This window comes from Aythya ferina (assembly GCF_964211825.1).
Source record: "Aythya ferina genome assembly, chromosome: 2".
NCBI lineage: Eukaryota > Metazoa > Chordata > Aves > Anseriformes > Anatidae > Aythya > Aythya ferina.
The window spans coordinates 22306559-22322917 of record NC_140297.1 but is presented as its reverse complement, the minus strand read 5'-3'; the positions used below and the strand labels follow the sequence as shown (position 1 = coordinate 22322917).

Below are 16359 nucleotides of genomic sequence, written 5' to 3'. Positions count from 1 at the left end.
GGAATTACTATAGCAATACCACAAAAACACTCTACTTAATGGGTTGTGGGTAAGGAGCCAGGATGCCCTGGAAGGGTTTGAGGAAAGTACCCAAATTACCTGGCAAGCTGCTGTTACAATGGGCAAGGACCTGCCAGAAAACAAGGCAAGGTCCCAACCTGTCTGCCTTTCTCCACCTCTGTCAAAAATAGAGTCCTGCAAACCTTCTGAATTTCAACAAATCCGTATGAGTTTTCTGTGTGAACATGACTCAAGAGCTTTTATTTTTAAGGCTGTCACCCTCTGAGATAAAAGAACGGCCCTGCTCGAACCACATCCTTCCTTACAGTATGGGCAATACCTTTTCTGATTTCCCTCTCTGGACGCAGGTAGCAGTAAACCCTAAAACTCCACTGTTCAGAAAACTGTGTTACAGGGCATTTGAAGTTCTTACTACTGTAGGTCTATTCCAACTTCGTTAAGCACTGTGCCTTTTAGCCAGAGAATACAATCTTCTCATTAACTTCACAATTTAATTTACGTGTCCACACCCCATTCTTGGGCAGTCAGCAATACCTTCTTTTCCCTTCCAGTTAAACAGCGCTGAAAGGGCTGTAATTTACAACTACTGAGACTGACAGTCCCTCAAAAAAACGTATTGCCACCCCAAAGCCTAACCTGTCAATCTGCAACCTTCATTGTGCATCTTACTTCTTCATTCTGGTATAAAACGAAATTCACTAAAACAGCAGAAATTGGCAACAACGTCCATAATACTGGACAGATGCTTAGGGACTTAGGGAAGTCCTAGTCTGAGAAATTTCAAGAAATTCTGGGTTCCGTTTCACTTGGACTTGAAATGAAGTAATTTTCCTGTGAAACAAGAACCCATAGCTTAGGCAGCACTAACCTTTTGCCAGGGCAGAGCCTCTCTGATCCTTCCCCATCTCAACTACGCAAGCGCTCTGGCTGTTCCCCAGTCCATTACTTCACAAAGGCATTTGCGTTTGTCAGAATTAATCCATTATTTTTAAGACAACTCTGTGTTACGGAAGGGCACGAAATAAAGAAATTAGATCTCACAGAACAGAAAGGGATTTGACGGTCTTTCAGCTGCTGTTCAAAACAGCAAGACGTGGTCACTTGGTCTGTAAAGACAGGATCACTGCCCCGAAACAAAGCTGCCACTCCAAGGGGAGAAAAAAGGTCTACAAACATAAAATCAAGAAAAGAAATTTCTCTCAACTCAAGCGTTAGGTGGCTGTTCTCAAGCAGAACGTCCCTGTTGTTTTTCCCAAAAGCCACTGTTCTCTCGAACTTATTGCTTGTGCTAATAAAAAAACACTTCCTACTGGCTGAACTAGCAACATTTGCTGTTTAAGCTGAAGTTTGAAGTCAGCACTTTATAGTACTTTTCGATTTGAAAACCTCAATACGTTTTCGCACGATGTACTAATTCCTGGCAGCAGGTTTGACTTCTAACGTTTTACTTTTACAGAAGCCCTAGAAGCAGTCCCCTGATCATAAATCAAAAACCACCCACCAGGGTTTACTTTGCTATGTCTGACAGGCATTGGTAAAGCAGGAGCTTCAGCAACAGTTCCACCAAACAACTTGGAGAGGCAGCGCTTCGGGCAGACAAGCAGTAACAAGCAGGGAGAGCTGGTACAAAAGGTGTAACTGCTTCCTCCACCTGTTTGCACAATCAAGAGTTGCCTATACCCTAGCCGCAAATGCTATGAAAAACGCATTTTTATTTCTGATTTACTGTTTGCACGAATAGGGAACTCACAGAAATGCAGATGTTTTATAATCATTAGTTATGAAACCAAAAAAAACCACAAACATAGATAACAGTCGCTACTCTTCTCTAATCACCCAAATGAAATACAAATTAATAACTTAAAGGAACACTCTTCAAATTGCTACTTCTATTTAAGGCTTAAAGAATGGCAAATCCTTTTTCCTTTCCTTTCCCTCAAACATTATGTGATTATCTGATTAAAAAAATATATATTTTTCCCTGGTAACCTCAACTTGATCGTGGTCTAATGATATTACAGCTCCAATGACTTAAAAGCAGTGCAGTAGGATGTAGCTCCTCAACCAAGGATGCAATAAAAGCCAACCCGGTGATGTTTAAGTGTACTAGACCAGACAAAAGAGTTCCAGGTGTGTAAAAAAAAAAAAAAAAAAAAAAAAAAAAAAAAACTAGAAAGAAAAGGGTAGAACGAAAAGGAAAGTTGCTAATCTACTCATCCAGCTCTCAACATTGAAGCCAAAAGGGGATCTGGATAAAACAAACCCATTTCCATCATATATTATACAGAAGTAGTATTAATACCCTCATAATATGCTTTTGAAGTTACGCAGTTGTTTTGAAAAGACTGTTCCATGTCTTTTTCCCCAAAGGCCAGTGAGAAAACAGCTTAGGTCATTCTGAAACGCTGCTGCACTTAAACCTGCCAGACATTCCCAGTTACGTATCTGCTGATCTGCAGAGCAGCTTTGTGAACGGAGTCTGTCTCCGATCAAAGCAAGAAATTGTTCCTATCACAAGTATGGTTCCTAAGCGTTCAGCCCTCCTCCTACCTGCTTCTCAAGTCCCCGTAGCTATACCAGCGAATATTGAAGTGCAGACCGAGCCTTTGCTTCATATTGCTCTGCGCCCACTTTGAGGATTCTGCTAAGTGGGACTCACAGGGCTCAAACTGCAACTTCTGCTGCAAACACACAAAGGTTTTCCTTGGGAAAAGCCAACAGCAAACACCACCAGAAAGAAAAACCAAACACAGCAACAGCTTTGTGGTTATGCCTTTGTGAGGCCTGGAACCAAGACAATGTGTTTCAAGTTGCCAACGCAGCAAGCTGCAAGAATTATTTCTAAGTTTTGAACTGTCACTAACTTCAGACAACATATCTGCATTACCCAGGTCAGTTCTGCTAACTCACCATGGATCAGTTGATCTTAGTTTTGACCAAACACACACAATGGTTAACCGAGTTTTGTGCATGACTAAGTTTCCCAGAACACTGCTATCTTTACTAAGAAACCGACTGGTTTGAGTCTTACATTCCTCTACAGCCTCCCTACTACTTATTTTCCTGCCTAAATGTAAGTTACAGCTCTCAACTTCTAACGAGTATGAGAAAGATCAGACCACATTCAGAAAGTATCCGAAATAAACGCCAGCACTGTCCCTACACTCTCAAACACAAAAACCCAAAGCCAACCAACCAAAAAAACAAAACACCCACAAGCAGCAACAAGAAAAAACACATACAACGAAATCTCAAACTAGTTATTTTAGGCAAATATCATGTATATGTTTTTGGTAACTTTTGCACAACCGATGCAAAACAAGAGTCCCTCTCAACTGTGAAGGCTGTGGAAATAAAAATATATATATATATACCCATAAAAATCAAGTGTTATCTTGGTAAGACTCCTTGGAGAGTCCACAAGACTCCTTGGCAGCAGGAAAACAGTGCAGTACCTTTTCAAGAGGGAAACTGAAAGTTTGTAAAGGTATTATTTTGCTGACAACGCAGTAGACTGAGACTGACTTTTTTCTCAGCACAGGAACTCCAAACATCACCCTAACCTGCTGTCCTGTGCTTTTCCTACATGAAACTGATTATATTAAACAGGATATAGGGAAGGGAGCAGAAACACTACACAGTACACTCACGGGGCTTTGCCTAAGGACAGACGGAAAGCGAGGAAATATCAGCTTCTTCAAGGAGCCACCAATGGCCAGGAGAGGCCTTTCCATCAGTCCCTCACAGGAGCACAGGTTTGAGGCATTACAGCACACAGCTCAATACATTTTGAAACTGCTGAAACTCCGTATATCAACACGCTGTCTTAAAAACATCAATTCGGATAAACTAGCATTACCAGTTAAAGAGAGAATTATTTGTTGGTGCCAGACACTGATGGTCTGGATACCCCTTGTACCAGCGAGCCTCTGGATCACACCTTTTCACTGCAGCTCTGAAATGGCACCAGAAAACCTGCACCGAGAAGAAATTACGCCTAGGCTGTGCAAATTAAATACAGAGAAACCGCACCGCAAAGCCCCCAGGAGCCACAGCTATTGCTGCTTTATCTCCGGCCACCTCCTGGGGACGGGCTGCACCTGCTCCAGCTGCCAGAGAGCCCGTCGGGGCATAAATAAATAATAAATAAATAAGTAAATAAATAAACAAACAAACAAACAGCCGGGGGGGCGCTGTCCCAAGCTCCCCCCACACACGTTTGGGGAGCCTATTTGGGGCTCCCATGTTCTTGGGGAGGGGAAAAAAGGCAACTTAATCCTTCTTGTAGCCAAAAGCTACGTGAAATAAAGCAGCAAGACGCCCTTGGGAACAGGCATAAGGAAGGTTTGGGGAAAAAAAATAAATAAATAAAGGATGGGAGAAACGGGCTTCCTTCCCTCCTCCTTTCAGCTCCCTGGGAGATTTGAGGCAAAAAGCGACGGCGCTGCCAAAAAAAATAATTCTTATTAATGATAATTATTATTATAGTGAACACCCCAAACCCCAAACTTCTTTCCCAAGCGAAACTGCTGCATCATTTACCACCGGGCACACACACGGGCGGCCACCCCCCGGGCAGGGCTGTGAGGACAGACGGACAGACACACGGACAGACAGACGGACAGAGGGAGGGAGGGAGGGAGCTACCTTGCGCCCAGCGGCAGAAGATGGTGTCGGCCAGCCCGCGGGGCCCGGCTTTCTTGCCCCACACCAGCTGGACAAGCTCCTGGGCCGCCTCGGACATGACGGGGACGGGGCAGGGGGAAGGGGGAAAGGGAGAAGGGGGCGGAGGCGGCGGCGGCCCCGGGGCCGGGCGGGCGAGGCGGCGGCTGCCGGCGGCGGCGGCCCCTGCGCAGGGGAGGGGCCGGGCCGGGCCGCGCCGGGAGGGCGGGGCGGGCGCGGGGGGCCGCGCAGGCGCCGCGGCTGCTTTTCCGCCTGCCCAGCAGCCCCCGGTGCTGGGAGGGGGAGGCCGTTGGGGTGTGAGGGGCGGTGTCGGGGCGGGGTTTTAGTCACAGAATCGCTAAGGTTGCCCTCCCAGATCGTCTGGTTCAATTATTCCCCTACCACCAGTGTCAAACGCTAAACCACGTCCCTAAGCACCACGTCCAACCTCTCCTTGAACGCCCCCAGGGGTGGTGACTCCACCACCTGCCTGGGCAACCCGTCCCAACGCCTAAGACTTTAAGGCTGAATGGCACAGAATCATGGAAACACAGAACTCCGCAGTCAGGGTGGAGGGTCCTGAGCTTGGGTGTGCCAAGGGAGCTGTGGAGGTCATTAATACTAATGTATTCACAGAGCTTTCTTCATGCATAAGTTGGGTGTAAGCACCAACCTGACACATAGGCACAATGCTGGGCTAGCACGACTATCTTAAGTAGTTTTACTGCTTAGAAACTGCTCTCTCATCTAGCAGTACCTGAATTCATAAAATCAACTGAAATGATGAGTGAAAGACAGCCATGTGATTTTCTTAACCCAATTAAGAGCACTGTCACATGTACATCCCATGAACTTTAGGAGACTCAACTTTGGGAAAACAAACAAACAAAAAAAACAAACAAACAAACTCAAATTTGGTTTATCCAGCCTAGTAACAATTACTTTCCTGGTAGAGATTTTAGAAATCAAGAATTGGTATTTTAACAAGGGATCACTGCCATTGTTTTCCTGAAATGTAATTGCCATTTGAATGGGAATTCTTCATGGAGGGATTTGTGGTCAGCGTCATGCACAAGCTCGAGAGACTTCAATAAACAAAATTCTTCAGAAAGGCGGTAACCATCACCACCAACAAAACTGGATCAAGGATGTTCCATTAGGAAAAACAAAACAAAACAACAGCAAAAACATTTTAATTTAAAAGTTTTCTAGGTGAAGCTGTAATGCATGTGCCACTCGGAACTCTTCATCTGGAGATGAAATTGGGCTGGAATATTGTGCCCATCTATTTTATCTTTATCATACACTTAAAACCTTTACAGAGACTGAGCATATATCAAGGCTGTTACATGTGCAATCATACTGAATTAACTGTGAAAACAGGCAGTATAAGGGTGTTTGTAAACTTTCTCCTCTGTAATACCACAAATGGATCAGAAGATGGTGTGGTTGTACTTCCGATGTGTAAGCATTTTCATGTACTTGCACAATTAAGCATTCACTTGAGTTACTGACATCATTTTCCTTCAATACTGATGAATAGAATTGATTTTGGATTTTACATAAATAATGCTTATCATGTCCACATTTTGAGTTTTAGCATGAAGAAAGAGTAACTCCAAACAAGTGAATAAAATAAAATTGGAATTGAAAGCATCGTAACAAAATCTGATTCTGTATGTATTATAATAAGGGTGTTCTTTAGATTTATAAGTTTTGAGTCAATGATGTGGAATAAAATAGAAATTTTCTTGCAGATGTAATACTTTGAGCTTAATGCTAGGTATAACAGGCTTGATATTGTAATCATCCCATGAGCAGGATGTTAATAGAAACATTTAAAAATGGAGCAATGATAAAAGCATGAGTCCACTACCTCAACATTGGTGGTCAGGCCTTAGGAGGAAGAAAGAACTGCAAGATTTGTTTCTCTCTTCACATTGATGGGCTTGTTCTGAGGAAGAAAACTTAAGTTTGTCATGGATGCTGAGAATGAAATCCAAAAAAAAAAAAAAGAAAAAAGAAAAATGTGTTCAGTGAAGCCAGTGGAAAGAGTTGAGATAAGAGGGCACCCTAAAACAATGATGCCAAGCCTGCAACTGAACAATGGCCACCACTATATGGAATTCAGTGGCACTACCCAGCCAAAAGGCCTGAAAATCTCCTTCCCCCACTTCCTTCTCTGGTGTGTTGGATAATCATTTGCATGTTACCAAAGTGCTGCTAAAAATGTGGTTTGAATGTGGACAAGAGAAAACTTGTCTTCAGAGTTTTTCACTATACTGATGAAAGCAAAGACAGTAATGAGAAACCAGATGTAGAGCAATTTGACCCATTATGATGATGTAGTTGGCATGCAGCACATGGAATTCGATGTAGACAACTACATATTAATGAATCTGGGAGCAAGGGAACAGTCTTGGGCTTACGCACCAACTGGAACAATCTGCCCCATGCTGGCTAGAAAAGCATTAGGAAATTATTTTGGATATATCGCTGAAATTGTTAGCCTCAGTGATACAAATGGTAAAAGTCAAAAAGTGCAGTCAGTTGTAGCAAACAACACTGGTACAAGCAAATGGGGCCATGGATGTCATCCTTTATGACTTTTGATCTCTCACTGATCATCTTTAAAATTATGGGCATCCATAAACTAGTGTTATATTGCATATTTGTTATATATGCATATTACATATACTAATATGTAATATGTATATATGTAATATATATATGTAATACATATATATATTACGTATTCTAATGAATTGGACTGGAAGATAGGTATGTGAATTTGTGTAGGTAGTTATCCTGAAATCAGAGAGGAAGAAACAAAGGGGATTTGGAGAAAAGCATCAGTCCAGAAATCTGATATTTTGGAATTAGAATTAGGTCTAACATCAAGTTGACCTGTATTATATGAAGGCAAACTATATACTGTATTTCAGAAACAGAATATGCTTGGATTTGGGGGCTGTGAGTGAAGAGTGTGCAAATTAGCACACTAATACATGGAAATTATATTTTCAAAGTCTCTAAAACAGTCATTTAAACCATGTTTCTGTATAGTCTGGGATGTTTGAGCTGTACTATAAAGTTAGGAGTGTGTGGAAGATAACAGCAGACTCCTCTGCAAGTTACCTCCTTTTATTTTATTTTATTTTATTTTATTTTATTTTATTTTATTTTATTTTATTTTATTTTATTTTATTTTATTTTATTTTATTTTATTTTATTTTATTTTATTTATTTAATGGTTTATATTAAATACACAGAAGTAGGTATTTTTAATTTATTTTTTAAACGTTGTGCTGCCACCATGTGGTTTGTTTGGTGACTTAACGTGCGCTTTAAAAAAATCTGCAAGCTTTCCATTTTTCCTTTTAAATAATGTGCACTATTCACTTATTTTTAATTTGTCAGAAGCTGCTAATTCCCTTTGCAGGATGTTTGTGTGTGTGTGTGGTGGTGTTTTTGTTGTTGTTGTTTTAGGAAAACAAAACAACTAGCATTTCCTCCCTTCTAACCCCTGATGTAAACTCATTTGGTTTAACTTGGCTATATTAATTTCAATATATGACATCTTAAAACAGTTCTCCATGGAAGGAGCAGGTAAAGAACATAAGCATGCATCCTCCATGTGCACAGTCCCTTTTGGATTACTTCAGTGCATTTTTAAGGATTAAGGCTATAGTCGTGCTTTAACTCCGGCAGGCAGCTCAGCACTGCGCAGCCATTCTCTCACTCTCCCCAGGTGGGATGGGGGAGAGAATGGTGAAGATAAAAGTGTGAGAACTCACGGGCTGAGATACTGACAGTTTATGAGGTAAAGCAGAAACCGTGCCTACGGGCAAAGCAAATCAAGGAATTTGCTCGCTGTTTCCCACCAGCAGGCAGGTGTCAGCTGCTCCCAGGAAAGCAGGGCCCGTCATGTGCAACAGTTCCTTGGGAAGACAAACGCCATCACTCCGAACGTCCCCCCCTTCCTCCTCCTCTCCCCAGCTGTTATTGCTGAGCCTGATGCCTCGTGGGGTGGGTGGGACACCCCTTTGGGCAACCTGGGCCAGCTGTCCTGGCTGTGTCCCCTCCCAGCTCCCAGTGCACCCCCAGCCCCTCGCTGACTGGACAGCGTGTGGAGCAGGAGAGGCCTTGGCTCTGGGTGAGCACTGCCAGCAACAACTGCACATCCATGTGTTACCAGCATTGTTCTCATCCTAAATCCAAACCACAGCACCATACAAGGTTCTACAAAGAAAATGAACTCTATCCCAGCCAAAACCATAACACCTATCCATGAAGGTTCTTGAATTAATTAAGGATTTATGGGTTTACCAGTAGGAACTGTTGACAGACTGCTGGAAGACTTACTATTTTACTTATTGTATGTTTTTGCCAGGCAAATCTCATTGAAGATCATCTGTACTGAGTTGTTGTTTTTTTTTTGTCTTGACTTCAAAAAACATTGTTTGGCTTGGGTGGTAGGAAAAACAAGTATATTAATAACAAAGTAAATGCCAGGCTGCTTGGTGCATTCAGCTCCAAAGGGAATCACACTGGTATTGTATGACTAAGGTGCGCTGACATCAGCGAGGAGCTATAACTGAGGATTACAGTGAAAGCTTGCTACAGGTCCCTTTTTTGTTTGCTCTCCTTACTTTTAATTGCCTATAAAACAAATGTCTTCTGCCCCCCACTCCCTTCCACCAAAAAAAACATAAACAAAAACAAAAACACCCACATATGATCGGGTCTGTATAGAAAAAAAAAAAAAAAAAGTTATTAAGAAGTTTAAGCATTGCAGTAGGTTAGAAAAGGCCCCTGAACTAAAACACAGAATTATTTGGTTGTTTATCTGTTGCCTGGATACCTAACTTCTGACTGGTGCCTGTCAGCTAAAAAAATTGTGTATTTGGACTTAGTCCACGGCACAACATGAAGTGTTATTTCACTGTGTGTTCTGGAGATGATTTCTGAGAAGGAATTATGATAATCACAGAATCATAGAATAATTTAGGTTGGACAAGACCCCCAAGATCATCAGGTCCAACCATCACATAATGCTACGAAGTCCACCACTGAACCATGTCCATAAATGCCACATCCGCATGTCTCTTAAATACCTCCAGGAATGGTGACTCAACCACTTTCCTGGGGAAGCCTGCTCCAATCACAGGATCATAGAATCATTTAGGTTGGAAAAGACCTTCAAGATCATCTTGTCCAACCATCACCCTACTACCAATGTCAACCAATGTCACCCACTAAACCATGTCCCTAAGCACCACGTCCAACCTCTCCTTAAACACCCCCAGGGATCATGATGCCACCACCTCCCTGGGCATCCCATCCCAATGCCTGATTGCTCTCTCTGAGAAGAAATGTCTCCTCATTTCCAACCTGAACCTCCCCTGGCGCAACTTGAAGCCATTCCTTCTAGTCCTAAAATGCCTAACTGCCCTTTGTGAAGAAATTCTTCCTGATATCTAATCTAAACTTCCCCGACTCAAAATTCTGTTTGTGTCCACATTTTTGTCTGGGGAATAACTAATGTTCCCAGTTTACAAAATGAAGGTTATTCAATCCAATCAGAGATAAGCTCGAGACTGTGGGTAAGCAATGAGAATGGGTGACCTCAATTCCTCCATTTTTTTCTCAGTTGAGAGGCAAAGATAACCTCAGCAACTGCAATGATAAAGTGGCGTGGGGAGAGGGACAAATGGCCAGGCAGTGAGACGCTAAAGGGACAGAACAGCATCATGTTCTTCTTCTGCATCCCAAATTGGAGTAGTTCTGCAGAGTTTGTTACTTGCCAAATCTTTTCAGGTGCCAAGCCACATGAAGCCACGCTGAGTCTTGTGTGGTTCATTTTTCCCCTCCATAGTCCTCCTTGTTTTGAGAAGTTAAAACTTCTTACCTGTACCTTGGCACCAGTTCCTCTGACAAGGTGGACTCCAAGGCTGATGTCTCCTTTTTTCTCTTTTCAAATGATGAATTAGTGCTAGATGTGGAAAAAGTTTTAGAGGACATACTCTTACTGAAATGATAGAATAAAAACAACGGGCAATTTCTCTGTAGATATTTACCCTCAGCATCTGTAAGTTAGACAAAACAAGCTGCTTCTTGTCCTGGATGTTTGTGATTGGCATGCTTTGGGGTGGGAAGAAATTCCTGGAGAATCACAACTTTCAGTGATAGCCCATAGAGCAAATAAGAAAAGTTTTTTCTTGTTTATATACCATATATTGGTATATTTATGGTACAGACAATAGTTTAGTTCTAGGAAAGCAGTTTAAGGCTGGTGGAACTATAACACCATAATTTGCAGAAACACTGACAAGAGTAAACGTCCCTATACATTTCACAGGACAAGCTACATCAAAACATAATGATTCTACTCATAATTACAGTTGCATTTCATTCAGGGTTTGTAAGTGTTAGCAGGGAAAAAAAGTCTGACAGAAGATAAACTACTTTAGAAACAGTCATTTATTCGCTTTTTGTGAGTTACCATGGCATTTTCATATTTAAAGAGAAGAGTCTTTCTTTCCTCCCAAAGCATCTGAGATTTTCTGTGCCTTTCAAATAGTTATTTTACAGAGAGAGGTTAAGATCTGTATGGCTCACAGCAAATTGTTTTGGATTACGTACTGCAATTTTTAGGGAAAAAATGGCATTGTAATTATCAAGAAAAAGTTTGTAATTATTAAAACTATTAGAGATATAATTAAATTGGCAATGTCAAATGCCAACGCAGTGATGCTAACACCATATGTCTGGCTTTATTAGTTACAAATGGCTCAGACGGGCTTGGTGTGACATGAATAGGATAAAAACTCGCTGTGCAGTCAGTACTCTGGTTAATTGCAGAGATTACCTAGCAATGACAAAGCTCAGAAGAAAAGATAGTAAGAGCTAGTAATGCAGTTAAATTTTTAAAAGTCATGTGAACTATATTTCAAAATGAAAAATTACTTTGAGACGAAAGACTGAGTTATTAGATTTAATAACTGAAACATATTGAAATGTTAAAATAATTAAATACACGTGATCTAGACAAAAGAGCTGGTTTCCCACAGAAAATTTCACTGAAGTATTTAGCCTAGATTTTCTTTCTAGGTTGGGGAGGCTGGGGAAAATGGTTTTAAGGGGGAAGTTTAGTTTTCAAGCTGGTGATAGGCTGTGTGTGGGAAGAATGCACAGTGAAGACGGTCAGTCAGGTGGCTGGTAAGTGGAAAAAAAGTCACAGAACGGTCTGTATTAATAGACAGCAACCTATTTCTTTAAATGTGGCAATCAAAACATTTACCAACTTAACAGTCTTGCCCTCTAAATTCTTTTTCTTAATTTCTCAGCTTTTTGGTTTCAAATTCCTTTTCTTAAAGCCTCTTTGTATGTTCTCATCTCGTTTTTACCTACAGTACTTATTTTTAATGATCCTTGCCTTTTAATTTTCCTTGTTTCCATTGTTTTGTCTCCTCAAGTACTAATTTAAATGCTATTGCTTTTTTATTATTGAATGAGCTCTTTCTTTCTATATGAAATTTTGTCCTTCAGGTCTCTTATGAAAATCCATAATTTCATCTTTTATATTTCACAGAGATAACTGGAAAGCTCATGAGCTTTTCATATTGATACCTTTTCATATTGATACCTTTTCTGCAACTGTCTGTGCATTCCTTGGGTATGTGCTGGGTTTGTTTCCTCTATGCATGCTCCAAAACACATCACATATCACATACCTCATTTTAAGAATATGTAAGGAAGAAATCAAAAATAAGAGGTTTGCAGGGAGTTAATATATTTGGAACATTGGTTTGTGAACAATCAGAACTCAGTGGAGACACTGGCCAGTACTGTGAAAAGCACCAATTAGATGTGAAACAGTAGGGAAATGGAGCTCATAAGTAAGTTACTGTAACTTAAAAATTGATTTAAGATGGGTCTTTCATCAGAAGATGCGATGCTTCCTTATTTGTTAGCTGAAATCCTACTTCCTCTTTACAGAATGTTATCACGCCAAACTAAATCATAGGATTGTATGCGTCATTATATCTTATGTATAGCTTATTATATAGACTGCACTCATGAGTCACGCACTCAAATTCGACATTTTAAAGAATGCAACCAGTGGTTGCTTCAGGTCATTCAAATTAAGTATACTTTAGTATCTCTAAATCAAAAATGTTTTCCCACTAGGGGGTGTTGTAGTTCTTAGAATAGCTAGGATACTTTAAATAAATACAGTGTGATAAACCCCGGCACAACCCTGTGGTTAGGAAATTAGGGGTCAGGGAGCTATGCTGATTTATAGCAGCTGAACATCTGCTTTGGAACACACAAAGTGAAGGATTTCAAATTTATGGTTTCCCACAACAACCATGACTTCTCCCTGTTTTACATACTGTTGGCATTTTTACGGACAACTTTTATTCCTGAACATATAAAACACTGTTGCTTTTTTGTTGCTGTTGTTATTTTATTTTGATCTTACACTTCTCCCTATGCAAAATTATTTTGACACTTTTGTTTGCTTCCCATTTTCTTACTTACTTTATAACAAAAGAATTAAAACTGGTAAAATCTAATACCCTTTCTTTTGTCATTCTAAATAACAATTGATAAGCATCAAAACTTCAAAAGATGATTATAGTCTGGAACTGTCTACATGAATCAGGAACATATCCTCAAAGCCACATTCTCTATTAGTTAAGAACTGAATAGTGAACAGGAGCAGATCCTCAATATTACATTCCGCTGTTAAACAATCTATTCCAGAGATAAAATACTTTGAACATTTCATGGTCTTTATAGCATGGACCATAACTACAAGTACTAGAAAAGGTTTTCTTTGAAATTTTGCCATTAGATGGAAAGAATGGAAAGAAGTAAGTTTCCATGTTTTATAGGAAATTTTTTTTTAATTATTATTTCTTTTCCTTTTTACTTCCCTTCTGTCCCTTTAAAAGACCGTTAAGAATTGCATGCTCTTAGAAAAAGTTCTTTGTGAGGTCTTTTCTTTGATTTGCTATGGAACCTGTCTACATTTCGTTGTCTACCTATCCATCAGGCGTTAATGACCTGTTCAGTTTTCTCATTTGATTGTCTCTTATGCCATTCTTACTGCCTCCTGTGCACTTGCCCTGAAAATCATATATGCTTACTCTCCTGCTAATCTTATGCTTTCATCCAGCACTCCCTTGTTTCTTGACAATAATTATCCACCACCATTCCAGAACGTGTCTGCACTGTAATCCTTCCATCATGTTATCTCTTACAGCTTAGTATGGCTATTATGCAGTCCTCCACTCTTGTGTTTGCATCTGCTGTCCATCTTTACTGTCCATCTTTTATGTCCATAGCACAGATTGTTTTTAACACAATGCAATATTGTCTCATACTAAGAAGATTTAGATTCCTGTAGCCTCATTCCTTCATTTGTATCCAGTATGTTTTGTATTGCTAAATCCATCTTTCAGATGAGAAGAAACTAATGACTTGCAGTCATTGAGGCAGAAACCGTGCTCACATTTTTTTCTCCAATTTGGACATGTAGTCAGAGCAATCACAATTACAGTGACGGTGTGAAGGGGCAGTAATTGCCTATGCAAATTAGGTGCACAATTGCAAATATTTTTGTGTGCCAGTTAAGATTTATGCTTAAAATTATATAGCCCTTTTTATACAATTAGACATGATGACAGTCTTCTAGCAAAATTCAGAAGTACTAAATGATTAGCCACTTGCTTATTTCTCAATTGCAGATACAACTGAATATATTTTGTGTTATCTTCTTCTCCAAACTGCTGCTTGCTTGTTACCTTATAGTGATGATTTTATTTGTGTATACTATAATACATTTGTAATATTCTATGTAGTATATATACATATATCTCTCTTTGAATGATGTTTTGTGAAGTTTAAATTGCATGTATGAAGTGGAATAACATTCTTAAATGAAGAATATTAAATAAAGCACTTTCAAGAATATATTTAATCACAATAAAAATATATTCTTCCAGTTAAACGTTTTATGTTATTTGATTCTTAATTATTATTGGTTCAGAACATTTGGGAGGATTAAAACTATCTTAAACTGTAAAATATTCTGTTTATTCTGCTTTACAGCAAAGCAAAAAATTGTCACACGTTTTAAATGTCATTACTGCAAAGCTGTCCAAAAGTATGGAAAATTTAAGCCCTTTTTTTTTTTTATGTATAAACTCCTGAAATTAAGACTAGGGAAAAACCTGCTCATTCAGCATGATAGCAGGACTGCTGCTAACACCACTCTTCAGAAATAATCAGCAGGTAAATCTGGACTATTGTGGCAACTCTTCTCCTAAGATGGCTGTCTGTGAAGAGCGGAGGAGAGAATCTGATATTCAAACATCTTGTTGAGTCACTAGACATGGCTGAATTGCTTGTTATTAATTTGTATGAAGCCGGTAATGTCAGAGCTTGTTCTGTAATTTGACGTATGGTACATCCTTGAGTAGTGTTCTACAGAACTTAGCATTACGTGAAGAGTGTACGTATGAGTTCTGAAATCCATTACTCTCTCTTCTCACCTCAAAAAGACTTCTGCTGTAAAAATCATCACCAGCTGTTAACATGCATATACTTCCAGTGGCATCACCTGTGTACAGAGAAATCCTAGGGCAGCTTTTCTCTGCTGCCCTGGAAAACTTCTTTCTGGAGCAGTGCAACCAAAGGCAAAACCCATGAGCTTCTCAGGAGCTGGGAAAGCAACTTAGTACTACAAAGAATCACATAAGGAAAGAGGCACATTTTTGTCTCAGCACCTTTTTCATGACATTGAAAAGGAAAAAAAAAAAAAAATGTGCTGCTTAATGTGGCAAAAAATGTCAAGCTTTGTATATTTTAGTCAAGAAATCTGTTTGTTTCAAGCAATTAGTGATGAGGATGCATACCCTAAATGTTGTACTTCTGAGCTTCCAGCATTACCTTGTTTGCATGAGAAGCTGCTACATTGACAGAGTAAATTAAATCAGTCTGCTTTATTTATTTATTTATTTATTTAATATATATATTTCAGAGGGCATCATGTCTGTAATGAGCAGAGTCTCTAGGGACAGAGAAGTTTTCTCACAAAACTCCAGAATGAAACGTGAGGCCAGCAGGGAAGTGCTTGTGGCTTCCCGGATTTCTGGATTTTATTTTATTTCATTTTTTTCTGATTTTCAATGGCTGGCAACAGTTGCCAAGCAACTGGTATCTGTGTACTCTGGCCACCCCTCATCCGTGGTATGCTTCCTAAGGCTACCCACAGATCCTCCGTGTGACATGGTCTGCGGAGGGACCGCTGCCTACCTTCTGTGGTGAGGTGACCAGCTGAGTGGGTGTCATGAATTTAGCAAGGCCTCTGACAGTCTACCTAGTGTTCTTGCAGCCAAACTGATGAGCTGGATAAACAGACTGTAAGGTGGGAGGGAAATTAGCTCAACCACTGAGCTCTGAGGGTGGTGATCACTGGTACGAAGCTCACCTGGCAGCTGGTTCTGAGTAGCACGACTCAGGGACTCATGGTGATGTTAGTCATATTTGTCTTCAGCAACAGCTCAGATGACAGCATCCTTAGCAAGTTTTTGGAAATAAAGTGAATTTGGGAGGCTGGTTAGTATATCGGAGGGCAGGGCTGCTGTCTGGGGGTTCCAGAAA

General features: G+C 40.2%; 1 protein-coding gene across 1 annotated transcript in view; it reads right to left on the bottom strand.

Moving 5' to 3' along the window:
- MINDY3 (MINDY lysine 48 deubiquitinase 3) overlaps positions 1-4870 on the bottom strand; it is a 49755-nt gene extending 44885 nt beyond the window's left edge. Inside the window, exon 1 of the mRNA XM_084508182.1 lies at positions 4669-4870. Coding sequence (XP_084364308.1) covers positions 4669-4765 — 97 coding nt within the window. The 5' untranslated portion in view covers positions 4766-4870. The remainder of the gene's footprint in view (positions 1-4668) is intronic.
- Positions 4871-16359: the final 11489 nt, after the last annotated feature.